This window comes from Taudactylus pleione, unplaced genomic scaffold (assembly GCF_031769625.1).
Source record: "Taudactylus pleione unplaced genomic scaffold, aTauple2 ptg000066l, whole genome shotgun sequence".
Classification (NCBI taxonomy): domain Eukaryota; kingdom Metazoa; phylum Chordata; class Amphibia; order Anura; family Myobatrachidae; genus Taudactylus; species Taudactylus pleione.
This window is the reverse complement of record NW_028284468.1, coordinates 19008758-19031564: the sequence shown is the minus strand read 5'-3', so window position 1 is coordinate 19031564 and position 22807 is coordinate 19008758. Positions and strand designations below refer to the sequence as shown.

Here is a 22807-nt window from a genome sequence, read left to right as displayed (position 1 = left end):
TTGTCAAAAAACATACTATATATTATAGATTAGTTCTAATCATGAAAACATGTTGTAGACTTTATATTACCATTGCTCCATCTAGTGGACAAAGTTGTTAATACATATGTAAAAATAAACTATCCATATATACCAATCCTGTTATATTAATTTATTACCACATGTTTATCTAAAATTATTATTATTATACTGTTGCCTACTACTTACTTATTGCCCACCCACAAAGAAAGACACGGGTAGTTTTAATCTTACTAACCCATATATTTTTCACTTTATACAATTTCATAGGAAACAGTTCAAATTTAAAGATTCATAAACCATAAGGGTTGACTGTGTTCATTTTAAATATCCACTGACTTTCCATCTGAAGCAGTTTTTTTGCTCTATCTCCTCCTCTAATTTGCCACGGGACATGATCAATCATGCGGTATCTTAATGTAGCCAAGGGATGATTAGCTTCTAAGAAATGGCGAGCCACGGCTTGTTCACTATGACCCTGCGTTATAGCCGCCCTAATGGCTGCTCTGTGTTGGGCCATTCGTTCCTTAAACTGCCTCTCTGTCTTGCCCACGTAGCCCAGGCCACATGGGCAAGACAGAAGGTAAACCACGAATTTTGAAGTACAGGTTAAAGAATGCCTGATAGAATAAGATTTACCAGTATATGGGTGGTTAAATTTATCACCAGCAATTAAAAAACTGCAGGTTACACACCCTAGGCATTTATGACAACCTGGTTTTCTCATCAAAAATTTCGTGCTAGGTATACTACGATCAATAACGTCAGTCCGTACCAACAAATCTTTTACATTTGGGTTTCGTGTGAAACTGGGTAATAAACGACTGTTTTTCAAGGTTTTTAATTGTGGGTCAATTGTAACTAAAGGCCAAAATCTCTTCACTTGTTTGACAATGTCTTTACTTTTATTTGTGTATCGATTAACCCAAGGAATACTGTCCTTTTTAGATTGTTTTTCATTTTTTTCTTGTAATAAAACAGACCTTTCTATTTGTACAGCTTTCTTCCTAGCTTCTATTACCATTTTTTTAGGGTAACCCCTATTGAGGAATTTTTCAGTCATCTGTTCCAATTGAATGTCCCTTTCTATCAAATCATTGTTAACGCGGCAAACTAATGAATTGTGAATATGGCAAGCTGGATATAGTGGATCTGGGATGACAGCTGTCATATTTCAAAAGAGTATTTCTATCTGTATCTTTACTGTACAGTTTGGTATAAATGTTATTGTCTTTAATGCTCAAATTGACATCTAAAAAATGTACACTATCAGTGCTAGTAATCATTGTAAGTTTAGCTGAACTAGATGACTTAGTTATTATGTCTCTCTATCAGGAGTTCCAGATTTTCTGTAGTACCTGTCCAGAAAATTAATAAATCATCAATGTAGCGCCAGTACTTGTAAATGTACTGGCTCACTTCCATGGATGAAAAATATAATGATTTTTCAACTTGGAACATGAAAGCATTTGCAAACACCGAGGCTGCACATGAGCCCATGGCACATCCCGATGTTTGCACAAAGAACCTCCCATCATATATAAAATAATTATGGGTCAATGTGAATTCTAATAAGGTCAGAAAAAAATCAATCTCAGGTCCCTTATAAAGACTGTTATCCGTAATCAAAGATCTAACCGCATTAAGGCCCTGATTCAGAGCCGGACGCTCTGACCAGAGCGCTCGCTCTGAATCAGGGCCCACCTCCATAATTATGGAGCGTCCTCCTGGACGCTCGTATAGCTGTGGGTCACCACCCACAGCATATACGAGCGTGCAGGTTGATGAGACCATCGTGACCATCGCCACTGCGAGCCAAAGCCTGCGGTTGAGTTTCTCAACCGCAAGGCCCGGAGTGATTTTGGCTCTACTAGTGATGTCAGTGGGGCCGGCTTCTGACGGTAGGCGTTCCCTTGGGAATGCCTCCGTCTGGGAGGCACGCCCACCAAAGGGGGTGTGCAATCAACATCGACAGCACGCCCCCTTTGATCAGACACAACGAGCGAAGGAAAGTCCTTCGCTCGTCGCGTCTCGCGCATGCGCACGACGGAGCTCCCTCCGTCATGCGCAGTGCACACCATCGACCCACTTGCGAGCGGACAGCCGCTCGCGAGTGGGTCTGAATCAGACCCTAAGTCCCTCTTGGTGCGGAATGCACGTATAGAGACTTACCACATCGATACTCGCTAGTATAGTCTCATCTGGTACAGTATCAATGTTTAATAAATCACGTAACAGGGGGGGTGTATCCTTAAGATGGGTAAAGGTGTTGGAAATGCAGCGGCTGTAAATATAAATCCACAAAGATAGCTAATGGTTCACATAAGGAGCCACGTGCAGAGATTATAGGTCATTATCACTTGCTGAGGTACTTGAATAATCAGCCCGTCTTGATTCAGTCTGACGCATTCTCCCTCGTCGTTGTTTCGTTTTATCTGAAAATCGATGAGCCGTGTGCAACCAATTATATACCCGATGTTGAGAGTAATCTAGTTGCACCTTAGTAAATTTCTCCTTCTTATATCGAATAAGGTCGTTACGGTAAATCTCCGTTTGTGTTTTTAATTTGTCCATCCAAGTTACATTGTTATAAGGGGAGCTGATAAGGGGGGAGGGATAGTAGTATGGGATATAGATTTGTATAAAATGGAATGTTGTAGATTATTATCGGATGACAACACTTATAGTTGTCTTGAGCATGATCCGACAGTACAATACCAGCAAGAACTTAATGTCATTTTGTCCACTGCGGTTTCACAGGGAATCATTTCATTGGAGATACAAAATGTATTGCAAACACAACATCCCAAAGCGCCTCTGTTTTATATAATAACAAAGATACACAAAAATAGTGAAAGGCCTCCAGGGAGACCTATAATCTCTGCACGTGGCTCCTTATGTGAACCATTAGCTATCTTTGTGGATTTATATTTACAGCTGCTGCATTTCCAACACCTTTACCCATCTTAAGGATACACCCTCCCTGTTACGGGATTTATTAAACATTGATACTGTACCAGATGAGACTATACTAGCGAGTATCGATGTGGTAAGTCTCTATACGTGCATTCCGCACCAAGAGGGACTTAATGCGGTTAGATCTTTGATTACGGATAACAGTCTTTATAAGGGACCTGAGATTGATTTTTTTCTGACCTTATTAGAATTCACATTGACCCATAATTATTTTATATATGATGGGAGGTTCTTTGTGCAAACATCGGGATGTGCCATGGGCTCATGTGCAGCCTCGGTGTTTGCAAATGCTTTCATGTTCCAAGTTGAAAAATCATTATATTTTTCATCCATGGAAGTGAGCCAGTACATTTACAAGTACTGGCGCTACATTGATGATTTATTAATTTTCTGGACAGGTACTACAGAAAATCTGGAACTCCTGATAGAGAGACATAATAACTAAGTCATCTAGTTCAGCTAAACTTACAGTGATTACTAGCACTGATAGTGTACATTTTTTAGATGTCAATTTGAGCATTAAAGACAATAACATTTATACCAAACTGTACAGTAAAGATACAGATAGAAATACTCTTTTGAAATATGACAGCTGTCATCCCAGATCCACTATATCCAGCTTGCCATAATCACAATTCATTAGTTTGCCGCGTTAACAATGATTTGATAGAAAGGGACATTCAATTGGAACAGATGACTGAAAAATTCCTCAATAGGGGTTACCCTAAAAAAATGGTAATAGAAGCTAGGAAGAAAGCTGTACAAATAGAAAGGTCTGTTTTATTACAAGAAAAAAATGAAAAACAATCTAAAAAGGACAGTATTCCTTGGGTTAATCGATACACAAATAAAAGTAAAGACATTGTCAAACAAGTGAAGAGATTTTGGCCTTTAGTTACAATTGACCCACAATTAAAAACCTTGAAAAACAGTCGTTTATTACCCAGTTTCACACGAAACCCAAATGTAAAAGATTTGTTGGTACGGACTGACCTTATTGATCGTAGTATACCTAGCACGAAATTTTTGATGAGAAAACCAGGTTGTCATAAATGCCTAGGGTGTGTAACCTGCAGTTTTTTAATTGCTGGTGATAAATTTAACCACCCATATACTGGTAAATCTTATTCTATCAGGCATTCTTTAACCTGTACTTCAAAATTCGTGGTTTACCTTCTGTCTTGCCCATGTGGCCTGGGCAGACAGTTTAAGGAACGAATGGCCCAACACAGAGCAGCCATTAGGGCGGCTATAACGCAGGGTCATAGTGAACAAGCCGTGGCTCGCCATTTCTTAGAAGCTAATCATCCCTTGGCTACATTAAGATACCGCATGATTGATCATGTCCTGTGGCAAATTAGAGGAGGAGATAGAGCAAAAAAATTGCTTCAGATGGAAAGTCAGTGGATATTTAAAATGAACACAGTCAACCCTTATGGTTTATGAATCTTTAAATTTGAACTGTTTCCTATGAAATTGTATAAAGTGAAAAATATATGGGTTAGTAAGATTAAAACTACCCGTGTCTTTCTTTGTGGGTGGGCAATAAGTAAGTAGTAGGCAACAGTATAATAATAATAATTTTAGATAAACATGTGGTAATAAATTAATATAACAGGATTGGTATATATGGATAGTTTATTTTTACATATGTATTAACAACTTTGTCCACTAGATGGAGCAATGGTAATATAAAGTCTACAACATGTTTTCATGATTAGAACTAATCTATAATATATAGTATGTTTTTTGACAACATTGGAGGTTGGCTTATGTCTAAATAATAATGTATTTAAGGCACATCGATTATGGTTTTTGCGGACATTTCACACCATTTTAACATACACAATTGTCACTCCTAGCTGCAGCGCTGGTTCCTGGAGCCGGCGAGCGTCACTTCCGGTAATATGGTGACATGGAGACCGGAAGTAGAACGCCGGACACCTGAGACCGGGACAGCACGCGGCAGGAAATTGCACCATGACTGTGAGTATAAATCACTTGTATTTTGTATGTATTATTTGTGTCCTGATGACGGGGAATGTACCCCGAAACGTAGATGCGCTAATGCAATAAAGCATTAGTTTTTTTCTAAAGCTTATTCAGCCTGTGAGTGCCTCTTTTGTGGAAATTTATATGTATGTATGTATATGTGTGTGTGTGTGTGTGTGTGTATATATATGTATGTATGTATGTACATATATATATATATATATATATATATGTGTGTGTGTGTGTGTGTGTGTGTGTGTGTGTGTGTGTGTGTGTGTGTGTGTAGTAGGGTGTTTAGTAATGTCTATCCCAGAGGTTCCCAAACATGGTCCTCAAGGCTCCCCAACAGTTCATCAGGTTATACAGATATCTCTGGTTGGGCACAGATGGTTAAATCAAATTGTCTGAGGCACTAATTGAATGGTCCCTGTGGCTATGCAACACTGTACATATCTGAATCAGACCCATAGTTCCCCAAGCCTTTATACCACCAGACGTTGTGGTGGTAAAGGCACAGGACCCATAAGGCTCAATCCTATTGGCCGCAAAGAGAGTGAGGTGCCGCTCCAAACATTGGCAACGGCACCACAAGTCGCATACAGCCGCACTTACGCTGTGAGGGAACTCGCAGCTAATAGTATTGAACCCACAGTCTGACATCTGTTAGAAGTGAGAGAGCTCCCAGTGTTGCCAAACCCAAATTACCCTAGTTGTTCAAGCAGCAAAGAAAGGAAATATGTAATGATTATGGCTACTGAATGGATCTGTCCTTTCTACAGTCCATTCCGGAGCTGCATTCAATTATGTACATACTGTCTAAGCTATAGTTTGCACAGTTTCCGCATAAACAGTCTTTAATCCCAGCTGTTTGTGCTGGAAGTGACTGCAGTGTTAATATTGTTAGGTCCCTTGACGAGGCAACCTCGAATGAAGCTAGGTTTGCATGTCCTGCACTGTACCTATTCTTTCCTGTGAGTGCATGTTAGGATTTTCAAACGGAACACAATTACCTTTTCCGAGTCCTCCTGTATGTATTGTGCAACAGGTAAGCAATGAGAGGCATTGCTTTCTGGATTTGCACTTCATAATTTCTTTGCCACAAAATATGTGTACGTAGAAGCCATGAAAAATAGCCTGCCTTCAAAGTCCACCCAGTGCTTCTTAGGCTTGGGAGAACTCGCATCATTCCATTATTATTACACTATTTAGCTCTGGAAGCTGTATAAAGTGAGTGATGTCTGTGGGCATATTGAAATTTTCCTGTTTGAGAGGGGAGCTGGTTCCTACAGTATCTTTCTGATAAGTGGGTGTGCAGGCTTGTGATCAGAGTCTTCAGGAATGCATATAAAACTAAACATGGCAATATATTGGATTTCATGGGCAGCCGGCGGACGCAATGCCAACCGCCGGCTTCCCGACCGCTTAATCCCGGCAAGGGTTAAATGACGGGCGTTGAAATTCCGACACCTGTCATTTTACCTACGCCGGGAGACCGGCGCCCGGCATCCCGATCGAAAGGATACCTGGCACCGGCCGCGGACAGCCGCTGGGAGGGGAGGGTTAGGTTTAGGGCTCCCGGGGGGGACTTGGGGTTAGACACCCCCCAGGAGGTTAGGATCAGGCTAGAGGAAGGGGGGGTTGGGCACCCCCGGGGGGGGGAAAGGATTAGGTACCGCCCCGGGGGACTTAGGTTAAGGCGATGGGGAAGGGGGGGTTAGGTTTAGGCACTTAGAGTGGAGATTAGGGTTAGGCACTGGGGTGGAGGTTAGGGTTAGGCACCCTAAAGGAGGGTCAGGGTTAGGGGGGATTAGATTAGTTATACTTACCTCTCTAGACCTCCTCTGTCGGGCTGCCGCTGCCGGGATTTGAACCTGGCCGGCGGTAAATCATACTGATCCCGATTTCATAATATGTTAAATAGGTGCAGGAAGATTTGTAGTTTTGATGTCTACAGATAGACTAGTGGCTCACCACACTGTTGATTGAAGCAGCGGTTCTTAATTATTTTACACTTGAGCACCCCCCCCCCTGGCAGCCCATTTGTGTTACTTGGACCCCCAAAATTTGCAAAGCAATACTTTTATAATCAACATAATTGTTAGATAAAAATGTTCAGGCGCTGTTCTATATGAAAGTAATAAATGTGCTATAATTGAGATATTTTTAAAAAAGACACACTAATAGAATGATTTCTACATTATATTTCTCTCATATTACAAAAAAAGTAAAGCTGACAATAAAACTAAATTCCCATAGGCTTTCTTAGTGGTTTTGTAATTCTATGCTACGTTCTAGCCATTACAGATATTCAGGGATATACTTTTTTTTCCATTTATTTAGCTTTAATGATTACACTTTAGAACCTTATTCATTTGATCCAACTAGAACATACAGATGTGTCCACACACATCTAGCCTCCTTGCACGTTAAACAGCCCTTCTAATCACACCATGCCGTGGCATGACTCGGTAGTGCAGAGTGTCTTTTCGTGCGACTTTTTCCCTTAATATGGGCCATATTCAATTAGGCTGCGAAAAGTCGGAAACGCCGATGATGTCATTTTCGCATGTTTCAATTATCCCCGTATTCAATTGCAAAGACTTTTTGCCGGTTCGAAAAGCCTTTGTAAAAAAAACGGTTATAAGTTTTCACCATGTTTTACATGGCAAAAAAAAGTGCAGAATTAGGGTTTAGGGGAGCAGGCTTTAAAAAAAATAGCATGCACCCCTGGGAATAGCCCCTAAAAACGAACTGTGTCAAAAAAAAAGTTTTAAAAAAAAATAGGGACACCAATAAAAAAAAATAATAATTTTGGGGGTTTAAAAAAAAAAAAAATGGGGGACCGTTTTTAAAAATAGCGAATTAGGTTCAGTATGTGGCAGGTGTTTTCTAAAATAGGTAGGTGCATTTTTGCAGAATTTTTAACAAAATTAGTTTAGGGACTTAAAAATATGCTAGTACCCATTTTCATGAACCCCAAATTTGATGGGAACACTTTTAAAAACGAAAAAAAATCCCTAAGTGCTCTTCTGAATCACTTCTTCAATGTCGGGAAAAAAACACCTGGCATGGCTATTTAAAAATGCAGAAAAAATGCATTGTGCAGGGCTAAACGGGGGTACCCACAGTGATCCCCCATGTCTGGACATCATTAGGGGGGTCCCAGGATGAATTCCCCAAAATTCCCCTATTTTTTCCCGATACCTTTCCGTAGGCTCCTGTTTTCGCCGGCTCCAAATTGAATACAGGGATAAAGCGGGCACGCGCCCGATACTTTATCCCCAGAAAAGCTCCGATGTGAAGGGAAAAGTCCAGCACAGACTTTTCACTCCAATATTGAATACGGGCCTAAGTGTCTTATTCACAAAGTGATGCAAATAGGAGACACATACATACATACATGTGATTAAAATGATATGCGGCATGCCTATATTCTGTGTGCGGCTGTATCTGCATACGAAATTCTACGTTAGTGTCTCAACTACTGACACTGTAATGAAGCATTTCACATGCAGATACAGTCACACACAGAACACAGCTGCATATCATTTTAATCAGCAGAAGCTGCTTGTGCGTCCTATTTGCATCACTTTCCTAATAAGACACATTTTAATGGGAAAAGTCGCACGCAAAGAATCTCAACGCTACCGATTTGCACGGGGCTCATGCGTTGTGTAACGTGACTTGTAGTGCACGGAGGATAGATGTATGTGGACACATCTGTATATTATACATTTAGTAAACAATATTTGGGTGACATTGTCCTTTGATTTGTATTGACATTAAAGACTTTTTGATGAACTAGCGCAATGAATATTAAGAAAAGTATTCTCCTTTTAAGGGGAGGCAGAGAAGTGGTGGATGATGGATCGATTCCTGGAGATGGAGATGGAGCTGGTGGCCTTGACTCAAGTTTTTACAGCCATCTGAAGCGCAACTGGATTTGGATAAGCTATATTATTAATAAAGCTAAAAGGGTTAGTATTATGTTTGAGGTAGATTCTTATTTAATGCTATCTCGTACGTCAGATTTCCAAATTGCATCACATTGATTCATTTTTCACCAAAAAGTATAATTGATCCAACCTATAAATAATATCACAAATGCTTAATGATAATTTTTGCTTTAAACCTGCACTACCACCAGTGGACGGAGCAAAGCTTTAAAGCTCTGCCTCATCTTCCCGAAGTTGACAGCTTTCAACAGTGGGATTTCCTCGGGCTCCATGGTCCCCAGCTGAAAACCAAGACTGGGGTGATGTTTTAAAGGGAAATGTGAGTGGGAGGATAGACCAGAAAGTGCAGTCAAAGACTTTGTAAATTCTTATTGGTACTCCAAATCATACCCTCGTTCTGCAGCCATTTTAATGTGGTCAACCTCTTGCTATTGGAGCTTCAGGGAGGAATGTAATAACCTCCAATTTTAAAAAAAACTGTCAATTTTCTGTCTAGTGTCAAGTTGCCATATGTAATAGTGAGACTGGAGGCCAAGTCGCCACAAAATCGCCATCACTATCCACTCCATTCTTGCAGTCCTGATTTCTTCTTCCTCCACAAAGGGGCACAGGGATCAGCCTGGATAGGAGAGTCTGGGCACCAAATAGTTACTTATTTTCTTCCCAGCAGCTCCCAGGCTCCCTCTCCACTATACCCAGCCAGTTTTCGTTTGGTGCCAAGCAGGAGCGGGCACCATTTTGTGGGGACTGCTTTTAAGTGGCTCACTCTTTTAATTTATTTATCTATTCTATTTATATCAATTTATATCAATTAATTTCTTCAAGAGCAGGCAGTGCATGGCGTCCTATAGGACACGGTCACTGCCACGCATGGGTCGGTGACTTCCATGTGGGACTCCAGGAAGGGACAGTCGCACCATTCCTCCCGGGGGCCACAGCTGGGTGTTGACAGGGGCACATAAGCACAGCTACCTGCTTGCAGGGAGCCACATGCTCGCAGCTTAACACCGCCGGTGTGGAGACCACCGGCAGTGCTGGTAGAGCTGGTCCTGGGGGCACCGTGTAACGGGACGCCGCTGGCAACGGTGAGGGCCATGTTCCTGGGGTCCATACCAGCTCCTGGGCATGCTCGCTCATAGTAGACAGCAAGCCCCAGTGTGATTTCTCACTCTCCCCTCCTATAGAGGGGTGCTGGGCAGCCATATTACAAAATGCATGCCTCAGTACATCTCCAGAGAGTATTTGGGCTCCTGTATATGTATATATATATGTATATGTATATATATGTATATATATATATATATGTATATATATATATATATATATATATATATATATATATAATATATACATCATCATTCCTGGTCCATGGAAGATGATGTTTGTCCATGAAAGATGACGTTTTGCCTCTTTCTGATACCCGATTTTTGGAGGGAAAAATCCGAACTCTGCGTGCAAATTCAAACCTATCCTAGCCTGCACATCCCTACTAAATATATATATATATATATATATATATATATATATATATATATATATAATATATATATATAATATATTACATTACAGTGTCCTCCCCAGAAAATTTTTCCAGCCGGGTGGCATCAAGAATTAGCCGGGTGGGGGCCTTCGCAATAATAAAATGTTTTAAACCCTGACTTTATAATGATTTAAACTTGATATAACATTTTATATATTAATTCTCCTCTTATTAAAGGCCCAGTCGTCTGATTATGAAAAATCTGCAAAGTCTGTAGGATCTGGTCCTTTTTGTACAGTTCCCAGATACTGTCCCCACTTGTAGGCTCCCAATGTGCCGGGTGGTGCACCCGCCAAAAACAGCCTGGGGAGAACACTGATATATATATATTACACATACATATATACACACCTCATTGGCAGCACTCCAGTAATAACATGTGCAGCGGCAGGTGGATAGTTGACTATTTTCTTACCATTGTACATGTTATTACTGGAGTGCCGCCGCTGAGGTATATATTTGGAAGCTCTTTTGTGGTTTTCTGTGGAGGGCACCCGGAACTGTTGTTATCTTCATTGGGAGTGCCATCCAGATGGAACATGTGTGTGCATATATGTGTGTGTGTGTGTGTGTGTGTGTGTGTGTGTGTATATATATATATATATATATATATATATATATATATATATATATATATATATTTTATGATTCTGGTGCTAGTACATATAAGTAGACCAGTGTAAGTGATCAAATACACAATACATACGTCCTTTTTGTGTTGTGCACTTCTTCTCTGGTTCCAGGGGCAGCTTGATAGTAAATTCCAATGGTTCACATTGGTTATGAATCTAGAAACAATGGTGACAGAGAGAACAGTGCCTCCTAGTGCAATAAATTCAAATTCCCACGGTGACCACATCAAATAATCAAATGCACACGTACCATGTGTATAGGCAAAAAGTTTAAATTTTTGCCTAAAACAGCTTATAACATTTTTCACAGCAGATCCTGATGTCTGAAGCTCATATTCTCAGTGATCTGCAGTGTGCCATATGAAGAAATAACATTAAATTAGGTGATACAGGTTCAGTCTTCCATATCCAAAATGCTTGGGACCAGGGGTATTTTGGATATCGGAATATTCCGTATTTTGGAATATATACATACCATAATGAAATATTTTGGGAATGGGTCCTAAATCTAAACACAGAATACATTTATGTTTTATATACACACAGCCTGTAGGTCATTTTATACAATTGTTTAAATTATTTTGAGCCTAAAACAAAATTTGTGTACATTAAACAACCAAAAAGTAAAGGAGTCACTATCTCAGTCATGCTAAAAATATTCCGTATTTCAGAATATTGGATATGGGAGACTCAACCTGTAATTAAAGGCAATCAGTTTTAAGTGCATATCCAAACATACATACATTTAACTTTAGAATAAGAAGCTTATCTGGATGTAACAGGAGTATCAGCATCAGAATTACCAGGACTTCATCCTCCTCACAGGGAGGTTCATATACATACCATAAAGCAGGTAGATGCAGCACTCCTTTACGTACCTAGTACAGGAGTGGCAGATTCTAGCCAGTGAAGGCATAGCGCAGGCCAGACAGCGCTAGGTCCTGTCCGATATGTGAGTTTGTTCCTCGGCACAGGCACAGGACGCTAGAGTCTCCATTCCTTTAAACAGTAGACCCTAATAAGGCTATTTCTGTACTTTTAAACGGAGCAGCCCCCTGGTCCAGAGCCCAGGTACTTAAGTGTTAGCTAAGGGTGTGACGATGTATTCCCTTCCTTTAGGTAGCTTGAGGACCTCCTAATGGACCATTTCTTTAGTATATCCGCTACCATCTATGGGTCTGGACGGTCTCAGTTTGAGGACGTTATTGTCTCTTGTGGGGCAGACGGGCTGTTACCTAGTTTTGTTAGTTCATTGACGTTGTCTTATTAACCTCTTAGGTGTGGACATCTGCTGTGGTGACCAGGACAGTCCTCTGGCTGCATTCCTGGTGTGTTGTCATGGACCCTTAAGAGTTAGAGGTTCTTCTGTATTTAGAGAAGGTCCTCGTGGTCCGAACAGTCTCTAGGTAGCACCCAAATTAATTGTCTGTCTTCTGCACCAGACCGTCTACTTTCTAGATTAAGGAGTTCCTCCTCTATGGGCCCTGACGTAGGTGACCATGATCCGCTAGACAGCTGGCAGATATGTTGCCACAGTTTGGGGTGGAATTCCACCTGAGGAACCTCAGCTTGGATGGCTGGTTTCTGCATTTTCTCGTAGTCTAGAGACCACGAATAACGCCCAACAACCTGGCTGACTAGCCGCTCAGGGGTAGTATTCCCATTTATGGACCAGCACTGTCCAGGATCTAGTCCCATTGGGACTCATATATACTTTAGCGGGTTTCCCAAGCACTCCCAGGAGCAGCCAGAGCTGGGAGACTATTTGCTCCCCTCTAACCTCCAGGGTCATTGTCCCCCGTCACTGAAGGTGCGAGTTACTACATCAGCCTATTACTGGTCAGACGCAGGACTGCTTGTTTCAGTCCATCATCATTCTCTGGGCACTAGCAGGAACTTCAGGATTCTCAGGTTTCACATGGGGTCAGGATAGATCTTCACTGGACCAACGGATGGATAATTACTTGGAAGCTTTTCTCCTTGGGGGTGAGCTTTGCTGGATTCCAGGGTTCGACGGCTATTCCTCCCTGTCATCAGACTAATGGTCTTCCTGTTACTGTTCCATCCATTCCGAGTGTTATTACACTCCTGCAGACAGCTCTTGGGCTCTCTAGTCTACCCATTTGACAGGGTTGAGTGTGCTGCAGTGTGCCTAGTTTCGTTCCTGGCCTTCACAGAGGCACTATGACACAGATCCCGTCTGCTTTTTATGATGCAAACTACCGTCCCTATTTGTGGTAGCTCAATGGGACCCACTTGGATATGGGCCGCTCTCTTTGGGAACCAGGACAGGTTACTTCTCAACATCGATGCACATCTTCGCGGTTGGAGGGCAGTAACCTGTCATTAGGATTGGTCCGACGGCTCAGGGGAGCCTGTTACCAATCATCATTCTGTATATCTGGATGGTCTTCAGAGCTCTGTCTGGTTCTACCACTCTTCTAGCATCGTCCGGTCCTGGTCTGATCTGACAGCGCGACACACGTTGCCCACATTATCCATCAGGGTTGCACTCTCTATTGTGGTTCCATTAAGACGATCAGCCACTCCCCCAGTTGGGCAGAACGTCATCTTACGGCTCTGTAGGCGGCTTTCCTCCCTGCAGTTCTCCTTGAACAGCGGACTCCTAGGCTACCAGGTCGTTCACTCGGACGAGTGGGCTCTACATTCTGGCGCTTTTCAGAGCCTAGTGATTGCTGGGGCCTGATGGACGTCGAGATTATGGTGTCTCGCACAACTACAAGTTACTGAGATACTGTTCCTGCTCCAGAGATCCTGGAGCTCTCCTACTGGTCGCTCTGGCGGTACAGTGGACGTTTCTGCACTGATTTGTCTTTCCTCCACTTTCCATGCTCCCGTGGGTCACAGTTGGAAGGGAGCACAGTGATCCTTGTGGCTTAGCTAGGCCACGGCCCCCGTAGTATGCAGCTCTTTCCTCCTCTCAGTTGGTGCTTCACTGTGTCTTCCTCTACAGTCGGTTCTTTGGTCTCTGGGCCCATACTTCCTTCAGATTCTTGCCTGCCTCACTTTGCCAGAGTGGTTCTTGACACCAGTCAGAAGCTAGAAAGGTTTTTTCCAGAGAGGTCAGTTGTACCCCACTGCATGCCTAGTAGCCCACTTCGGACAGAATTTCTTACCGACTTGGAGGGCCTATTGGGTGGTTTGGGTAGAGGCTTCTTCCCCCGATGATTCCAGCTATCACAAGTCCTCTTTCTGTAGATTGTTTAGGCCTGTGGCCCTCTACCGGAGGTTTGGGAGTTTATTTTCAGGGCGCTATCTATGTACAGCTACCATTTGTTCTTACCAGATGGCTCCATTGAACCTCTCCTGGGTTCTTCAGACTCTTTCGTGGGCTCCCTTGGGAGTCCTTGATTGCGGTGCACATTGCTCATTCGTTGGTTTACCTGGACAGCTGTTTTTCCTACTTGCCATCACTTGGCGCGGTGGGTGTATATTTGAATGTCGTGTCTTGTCGCTCTCTGATCTTCTACTTGGATCGGGCCGTAATACGGTCTTGCTTGGGTTCCTTCCCAGGGTTGTGTCTCTGTTCCTCTACTACCTGGAGTTGTGATTCTGGTTTCTTTGCCGGAGGTCGCATCTTTTTGTGGACAGAGCCTGAGATCGGTTTCTCTATGGTTGTGTAAAATTTTTACAAGGGGCTGGCTGGTTTGAACAGATTATCCTGGTGGCCCCGCTTGGCTATCTCCTGCCCCTGTTGTGGTGACTGCTCCTTAAGGTCAGTGGACCATCTTGGGTGGCTCAACATGGAGCTACTTTGGTACAGCTTTGTACAGCTGCCACATGGTTCTCTGCCCACACTTTTTTTTCGTTTCTATGCAGTTGTCACTTTCGCTTCTTATAGGCAGCCTTCAAGCAAAGGCTCCAGTGCAGCCCAGGAGCTTCCCCTCTTATCGGGGGACAGCTTTAGGATGTCCCAGAGTGATCTCTGTACCCCATGGTGGAGCATTTATGGTCTTACCTTTTTAAATCCTTTTCTTCAGCTCCATAGGGGGCACAGGGCAGATAAAAACAGTGACACTACTTGCGCTAAGGATTGTTCCAGCTGACAATATTCTCATCAACTGCATTCCAAATTCTCGCTTGGTCCCTTTTGACAGTTTGTTTCATATAAATAAAGAAATAAATCACACAATGGTGTAATATTATTGGGAGGATTAACATCCCATAAGTGTCCAAAACAGTAAATAGGATGATGGTGTCCAAGTCCCTTTCCAAAGTCCAGACAGTCCCACTTCTGTGCAAAGGGTGCCCACCCTGACTCACCTGGCTTGCAGGGTTTATTTCCTCTGATGCTGGTTCAGACTCTACTCTCCAGGCTATAACTCGGTGATCCCTGTGGCCCTATGGAGTCGAAGAAAGGGATTTAACAAGGTAAGACGATAAATCCTCCTTTTTCAAACATACAAGTACATATTGAGTCTCCCATATCCAAAATGCTTGGGAACCGAAGTATTTTGGATATCGGATTTTTCCGTATTTTGGAATATATGCATACCATAATAACAACACAATGCATTTATGTTTCGTATACACTTTATACACATAGCCTGAAGGTAATCTTATACAATATTTTTTATAATTTTGTGAATCAAACAAAGTTTTTGTACATACGAAAAGTGTATTTGTTTTATATACAACCTAATACACAGCATGAAGATAATTTTTTACATGTACATTGAACCATCAGAAAGCAAAGGAGTCACTATCTCAGTCGCGCTCAAAAAAATAAATCCTGTATTTTGAAATTTTGTATATGGGAGACACAACCTGTAGTCAAATGTAATAGCCTGCAACTTGTAAACTTGCTGGAAAATTGCCATGAAAACTGGCAGAAAAAAAAGAGGTGCCTCTGGCTGGCAGGATTGCTCAACTTGCATGTATTTTATACTATCTATCATGCAGAGTATATAATAGAGCCATATTAACATGTGTTACTTTACTACTACTTAATATATGGGCTCCGTAGATGTAAGCATTAAACATGGGTGCAGGGCCCACGCCACACCGCCTCAGTATTTGTGCTTTTTGCCACAAATATCCTTGAGAGGGTAGGTTTGTATAAGCAGTAAGATCTTCCTTGCTGGGCAATTGGATCTATGGTTTTTGTGTTAATGTTTTATTTTTTTGTTGTTGTTCTTTAGACTAAATCGGCACAAGATGGTTTTACTTTAAGACTTCAGACTTTCCTGACCAAGCATACTTTACCCCTCAGCTCAAGAGGTAAAATAATGAATAATTTCCTTTATAATATACACTTTTTTCCAACTGATGTTCTGAGCATGCTGGTTATCCCAAGGTGGTTATACTGCTTTACTACACTTCTTAGTAAACAGTTGTGAGTTAAAGTTGGCCACACATGGAGAAATCAGGTCAGGCAATTTCATCTTTTCCAACCAGGTTAGTGCTGTATTACTCCCTTATTGATGGTGGTAATTGGTTCCATTGTATTTCTCCTCCTATTAGGACTTCTGTGTAATGATACAGTTCAATGAAGTGTTTACTCTTTCGTTCTTATCCATCTTATGCTTGACTAACGAAGCTGCATACATGATAGCTGGTTGTTCTGCATTACAAATGGTATACTACTTGCCCAGTATAAAATAATTATTGTAGCTGTTCAAACATGTTATTTCTGTTCTTCTTGAGTTAGGTAGCCCCAAAAATATCTTTGGAGATGTGACCGTGCCTGAGAATGGAGAGATTGTTCAGATGGTGAAAGAATCTACAGCACATCATAACAAACGAGTTTGTGGAGGGAAAAATCAAAAGCGAAAAAGACAAAAAAAAGTAACTGAGAAAAAGCAGAAAGCAAAGAAGAGAAGGAGTAAGTATTGAAACTTGTTAAAGTAAATGTCCATATAAGACTTAGGCTGGGTACACATCAGAATGACGTACAAAAGACTTGATGGTTGTTCCAATTTCCCTTCATCCCAGAACACACGATATAGAGCTTACACACTATGCAATCTTCCGAATGTCAGAGCATTTTATCTAATTACATACTATGCAATCATTATGTAGATCACTGGCAGTTCAGGTGATTTGACCAATTTATCTTGTGGTCTTCCGGTTGTCGGTATACACTGCACATCAGATGTGAAGATGCGATGAACGATGCGATTGAGCATACACGTGAACATGTGATTGAGCTTACACATTATGTGATGTGAAAGATATGATGATCAAATTTTCCTCCAAAACGACACATCGTCCAATATATCACCTAATGTGTACTCAGCCTTACCTCTGCTTTGCCAGGCTATCTATCTATATGTCCTCTGGTTGCCTTTGGAAATGGTCACCTTGAATTTAGCAGCATATGGATATTCCTATCAGGGCCATAACTAGGGCGGCGGAATGTGTGCCATGGCACAGGGCACGGAGCATTGTTTGGTGGTGCCTGTCAGTTTTTTGTTTGTAATCATTCTCACTTGTAGCTTTTTCTATCTACTCCCTGGCCAACTCCCCCTCCATCTAGCCACCTTTCCAAGCACCTTCAATCACATCCTCTTTTATTTAACACACACATTTCTAAATACTGTCATACCCGGGACTCGAACCCAACACCTCTCACATGGCAATCAGACACTTTACACATGGAGCTATCTGCTCCTGCAAAGGAAGTTTGCGCATTTGAACTATATGAAACACACTATACTTTTGTAAAAACAAAAATCTTCATTCAGTGATCTAAACTGCTGGCTCCAGGCTTGTGCATGGCTGTTCTAATGGACAAATCCTGCTGCAGATTCGGCTTCACCAGCACATCTAGAGCTGGTGAGTTATACTGCATAGTTATTGTGTATCGTCACTGCAACCAGGGCCGGATTAAGACCTTTGGAGGTCCTAAGCACTTAAAAGATTTTGGTGCCCTTTATATATTTTGCTCCCAAAAGAATTGTCTTTCCAAAATTCATGCCAAGGCCTTTAAAAACCTCCAAATTTGGAGAAAACCCTCCAATATGGCATCACTGCACTGAGCGCCGCAGCACTCACTCCCAGTGGACGACCAACTGGACAGCCCACATGACCAAGACCAGAACGCTCACCTGAGCCTCGGTTGACCGTGTGGCAGTTTACCAGTTACCAGATTCTAATTTTGTTGTATTCCCAATATTAGTGTATGACATTAACCTCTCATTACTATTATATTATTATTTTTATTATTGTATATAGCCCCTTTTTGTGGAACCTTGTTCAGGTACACCATTTGCAGTTTTGCACCATATGGTCCATGATAAATCCAGCAATGGAAATTTTCTGTGGCGCTCCCCTTCCGTGATGCCCTAAGCATGTGCTTATTTTGCTTAAAGTTTAATTTAGCCATTGGATTCACACTGTATTTGGCAGTGACATCTATCTAAGAGTGGTACAAAGTACTCCATTATCATTGTACGGGACAATCATATTTGTCATGCCCCTTCCCAATGAGGCCTTCCCCCTTTTTCAGGCGCTAGTCTTATGTCCTTATTTCAAATATAAGAAGGGGAAGGGAGGGGAACGCCAATGCTCTCTCTGGCCTAGGTCACCAAAAAGTCTAGTTAGGGCTCTTATTTTTACTGCATCTTAAACAGTATTAATCCATGTAGTTTATTTTGCATTATTGTATATTGGGGGATTTTTTGATTTCTAACAAATTACAACCCTAGCAGTTGTACATTTTTTAAAATATGTTTTTGAACTCATTGATTTTTAGAATCACTGGTAATATTTGTGTATTGGAAATACCTGTGGCAGGATGGAAGATGTATTTTCTGGTTAATATTGTGGGCAAGAGCAGCTGTTGTGAGCAAGTGCTGGGCTCTGGGAGGTTCCTGCAGGTCCCTCTACGGTTGCTACTAATCTTTCGCCTTGGTCACTGTCCATCCCACTTTATCAGTGCCCTTCTCATCTTGCATCTCTGTATAGAGCATGTAAATGCCTCTTGACATAGGACCTAGAGATGCACTTCAAACATTCTGCTGTACTTGGCAACAGTTTGCTTTCCCTATGCAATGGTTACGCTACTCTCCCAAACCGGTCTTCAAAAAGTTGAGTGGGATTATCCCACTGCTTGCCACCAATTATTGTGACAAGGTGCCAGCCTCCAATTCCAGTGGATGATTTAAGGGTGATCAGTCAGTGAGAGCCCAGTAGACTACACTAAGCCAACCAGTCAGTTTTGACTGGTCCAATGATCAAGGTCTTGAGCCTCATATGCAGTTAATTTCTCCCCTGTGAAGTCATTAAGACAGATCCAGAGCATCTAATAAACACAAAACACATTAATGGTTGGCATCAAAGGGTGGCCATAATCTGTGATTCCCAAATAACTGCATGAGTCGACCTTAGGATGGGGTACACTACTTGCTCTAACAGAAAGACACATATGATGCCTCCTTGCTAGGCATTCAATCAAAGCAATGCACTTGTCAAAGTGATTCTTCTTCAGGGTCGATAGGGCTTGACAGGGAGACCTTGGCTTGTAGGTGATGGTTGAGGACCGGGCACCACACATTTAAAGCTTTCAGATCCCAGGATGCACTGGTCCAACCCCCTATACCCCGTAACCGAGCCAGAGGTACCTCAGTTTCATTGATGCCCGGACGGAGTCGGGTCACCATTATGCAGTGGGCTGCTTAGTCAGCCCAAATAGCTTTAATTTTATGATTTTATTTATTTTTAGTACGTTTATTGCTGAGCGAGCAGCAGCAGACTGTCCACAGGCCGTCTGCGCTGCTGCTCCGTCACCCCTCCGGGTGCCGCAACGCCGGCTACAGCAGGGGATTTCGTCGGGCATCCCAGGGGTCCTCGCTAGCTAGCCCCGCGGACTGCACCCTCCAGGGTCCTCCGTTTGAACCTCTGGAATCTGTAGACCTCAAGTGGCTCACAGCAAAGACTCTTTTTCTTCTGGCTATGGCGTCCGCCAGAAGAGTGTTGGATTTGGGGGCGCTCTCCTGTCGCTCCCCATTTCTGATATTCCATCAGGACAGGGCTGTGCTTCGGACTCGCTCTGGTTTTCTTCCAAAAGTTGTTACTAGTTTTCACATTAATGAGGAAATTGTAGTCCCGGCCTTTCAATCACCAGACCTGTCGGCAGGTGAGGCCTCCTTGGATGTGGTCCGTGCCCTCAGGATCTACGTGGACTGTACCAGTTCTCTTCGTAGATCAGACTCCTTATTTGTGCTCAATGGATTTCACAAGAAGGGATGGCCAGCCAACAAACAGACTTTGGCTAGATGGCTTCGCATGACTATCTCACAGGCTTACACGCAGGCAGGCCTTCCTGTACCGGCTACTGTTACTGCTCATTTTACTCGCTCTGTTGGTCCTTCGTGGGCAGCTCGCTGTGGCGCCTCAGCTGAACAGCTTTGTAAGGTGGCCATGTGGTCCTCTGTCCATATCTTTGAGTTCTATGCCTTCGATACAATTGGCTCTAAGGATGCTTCATTTGAGCGCCGGATTCTCCTTTCAGCGCAGGAGCATCCCCACTCTTGAATGACTGCTTTGGGACATCCCCAAGGTCTCCCTGTGGAGCCCTATGGACCCTGAAGAAGAAAATGAGTTATGGTAAAACTTACCTTTAACTCTTTCTTAAAAGTCCATAGGGTCCACAGGGCACCCGCCCTGACACACCTGGCTTCAAATGGGCTATGTTTCTGGTCACCGGTTTCCCGTTTCCTTCTACGTGAGCGTGTGATTCTTGTATTTACCAGTCTTCCTTTGAGGTGCCTCTGGCTCGGGGGCGGGGTATAGGGGGTTGGACCAGTGCATCCTGGGAGCTGAAAACTTTAAATGTGTGGTGTCCGGTCCTCAACCACCACCTACACCCCAAGTCTCCCTGTGGACCCTATGGACTTCGAAGAAAAAGAGTTATACAATGGTAAAACTTACCTTTGTATAACTCTCTCATTTTTCTCACTATATGGGCTCAGACCAGATGCTCACTAACCTGTCATATTATAACTTACAATGTTACACACACTTCCTCAAGATGAGAGTACAAATAAAATACACCATGCTTGCTGCACAAATAATAAAAATACATTAAATATCCAGATATTTCTTTCCATTTTCCTGTGGGAAAAAGATGTTCTCAGACACAATGTCTATAAAAGTGGCAGTCCATTTATGGAGTAGATGTATTTTGATTTTAAATACTGAATAACCATAATGTGGTTATAGGTGATTTTAAAGCACATATGAGCAAAATAATTGTCTGTCAATGTTGTGTGGTTTGCTCAACTAACAGTGTAAATGTAATTACTCTTAGAGGAAACTAAGGAAGAGATAAGCAAAAGGAATCGATACCATGATGAGGCTGATCAGAATGCTTTACAAAGAATGACCCGTCTGCGGGTTGCTTGGACTGCACAGGAGGATGGCTTACTAATGCTCTGTCGTATAGCCAGCAACATTCTAAATACAAAGGTAGTATTGAAAGTCAAAATAGAGTTGGTTGATGTTTGTTTTTTTTTGTTTTTATTATTAGAATTATTATTGTTATCATTGGGCTAGCTGACCAAAGCTGCCAATTACAGCAATAGGATACAGTGATTGGACCAACAACCTTTCCGTTCAGTTTCTGGCCCCACAATCTTCACAAACAACGTTAAAATATATGTTGTTTGCGCAGTGTGGTGACATTGTAATGTTGCCATGTGTTAAAGAAAATCTTAAGTGTTGTTAACATGTGACTAGTGATTTCCCCTTTATTACACCAAGGGCCCTTCCTTGGATTAGCAAAATTAACTTTCTTCTTCCTCCACTAGTGGGCACAGGGACAGGAGAGTGGGCACCATATAGTTAAAAGAAAATACCCAGAAGCCTAGGCTCCCTCTCATCTATACCCCACCCCCAGCCTTCGACCATCAGTTTAAGTTTGGTGCCGGCAGGAGCTGGACACCATTTTTAGAGAGGGCTGTATTTGATGGTCCCACCGCGGTTTGTGTTATTTAAATAATTTTTTTTACTACTTGAGTGGGCAGTGAAAGATGTCCTATAAGACTCCCCACTGCAGCTCCACCACAGCATCGGGGCCGCAGCACTGACTACTGTGTCAGTGACTTCGGCCGTGGACTCTTGACACTGGAGCCGCAGCCAGCGCTCAAGGTAAGGCGGCTCACTGTCTGCAGGCAGCTGCGGGTTTGTGGCTGATTACCCCTTATTCAGGAGACCACTGTCGGTGCCAGCAAGTGGGGCTCCCAGTGTCCGGCGCTGCCCACTAGACCACCAGGTCATTCGTATGTAACAGGGGTGCTGCTTAATAGCAGCTGCCATTAGCCCTGGGGTTCCGACAGACTGTGGAGGTGGGCGCTCCCTGTTAGCCCCTCTCTCAACCCTGGGGTGTGCTTTTCTCTCAGAGACAGCAAGCCCCAGACAGGACGTCTGATGGACCAGGACTTCTTACCTCAGGGCTTAGAGCCCTTGAACGCAGGACCCTGGCTTCTGGGAAACTTTGGACCTCTGGCTCTACCCTGCGGATGAAAGGAGTGAGAAACTGAAGTCCTAGGTCTGGGTGGAGCCACTGAAGGCAAGAAAGCAGACTTAGATGCCGCCAGTGTAGTCAAGATCTTGTCTAATTCAGGTCCAAACTGGAGGTCTCCTGAATAAGGAAGAGCTTCTAGAACAGGGTTGCTCAACCACTGTCCTCAAGGTTTTACGGATAGCCATACTTGAGCACAGGTAGCTGA

The 22807-nt window shown here is 42.7% G+C and overlaps 1 protein-coding gene across 1 annotated transcript in view; it reads left to right on the top strand.

The window, feature by feature from the left end:
• Positions 1–22807, top strand: part of GTF3C1 (general transcription factor IIIC subunit 1) — a 232364-nt gene that overhangs the window by 141579 nt on the left and 67978 nt on the right. The window contains 4 exon segments of the mRNA XM_088466729.1: positions 8828–8963; positions 16277–16355; positions 16786–16959; positions 21388–21545. Of these exon segments, the coding sequence (XP_088322855.1) occupies positions 8828–8963; positions 16277–16355; positions 16786–16959; positions 21388–21545 (547 nt within the window).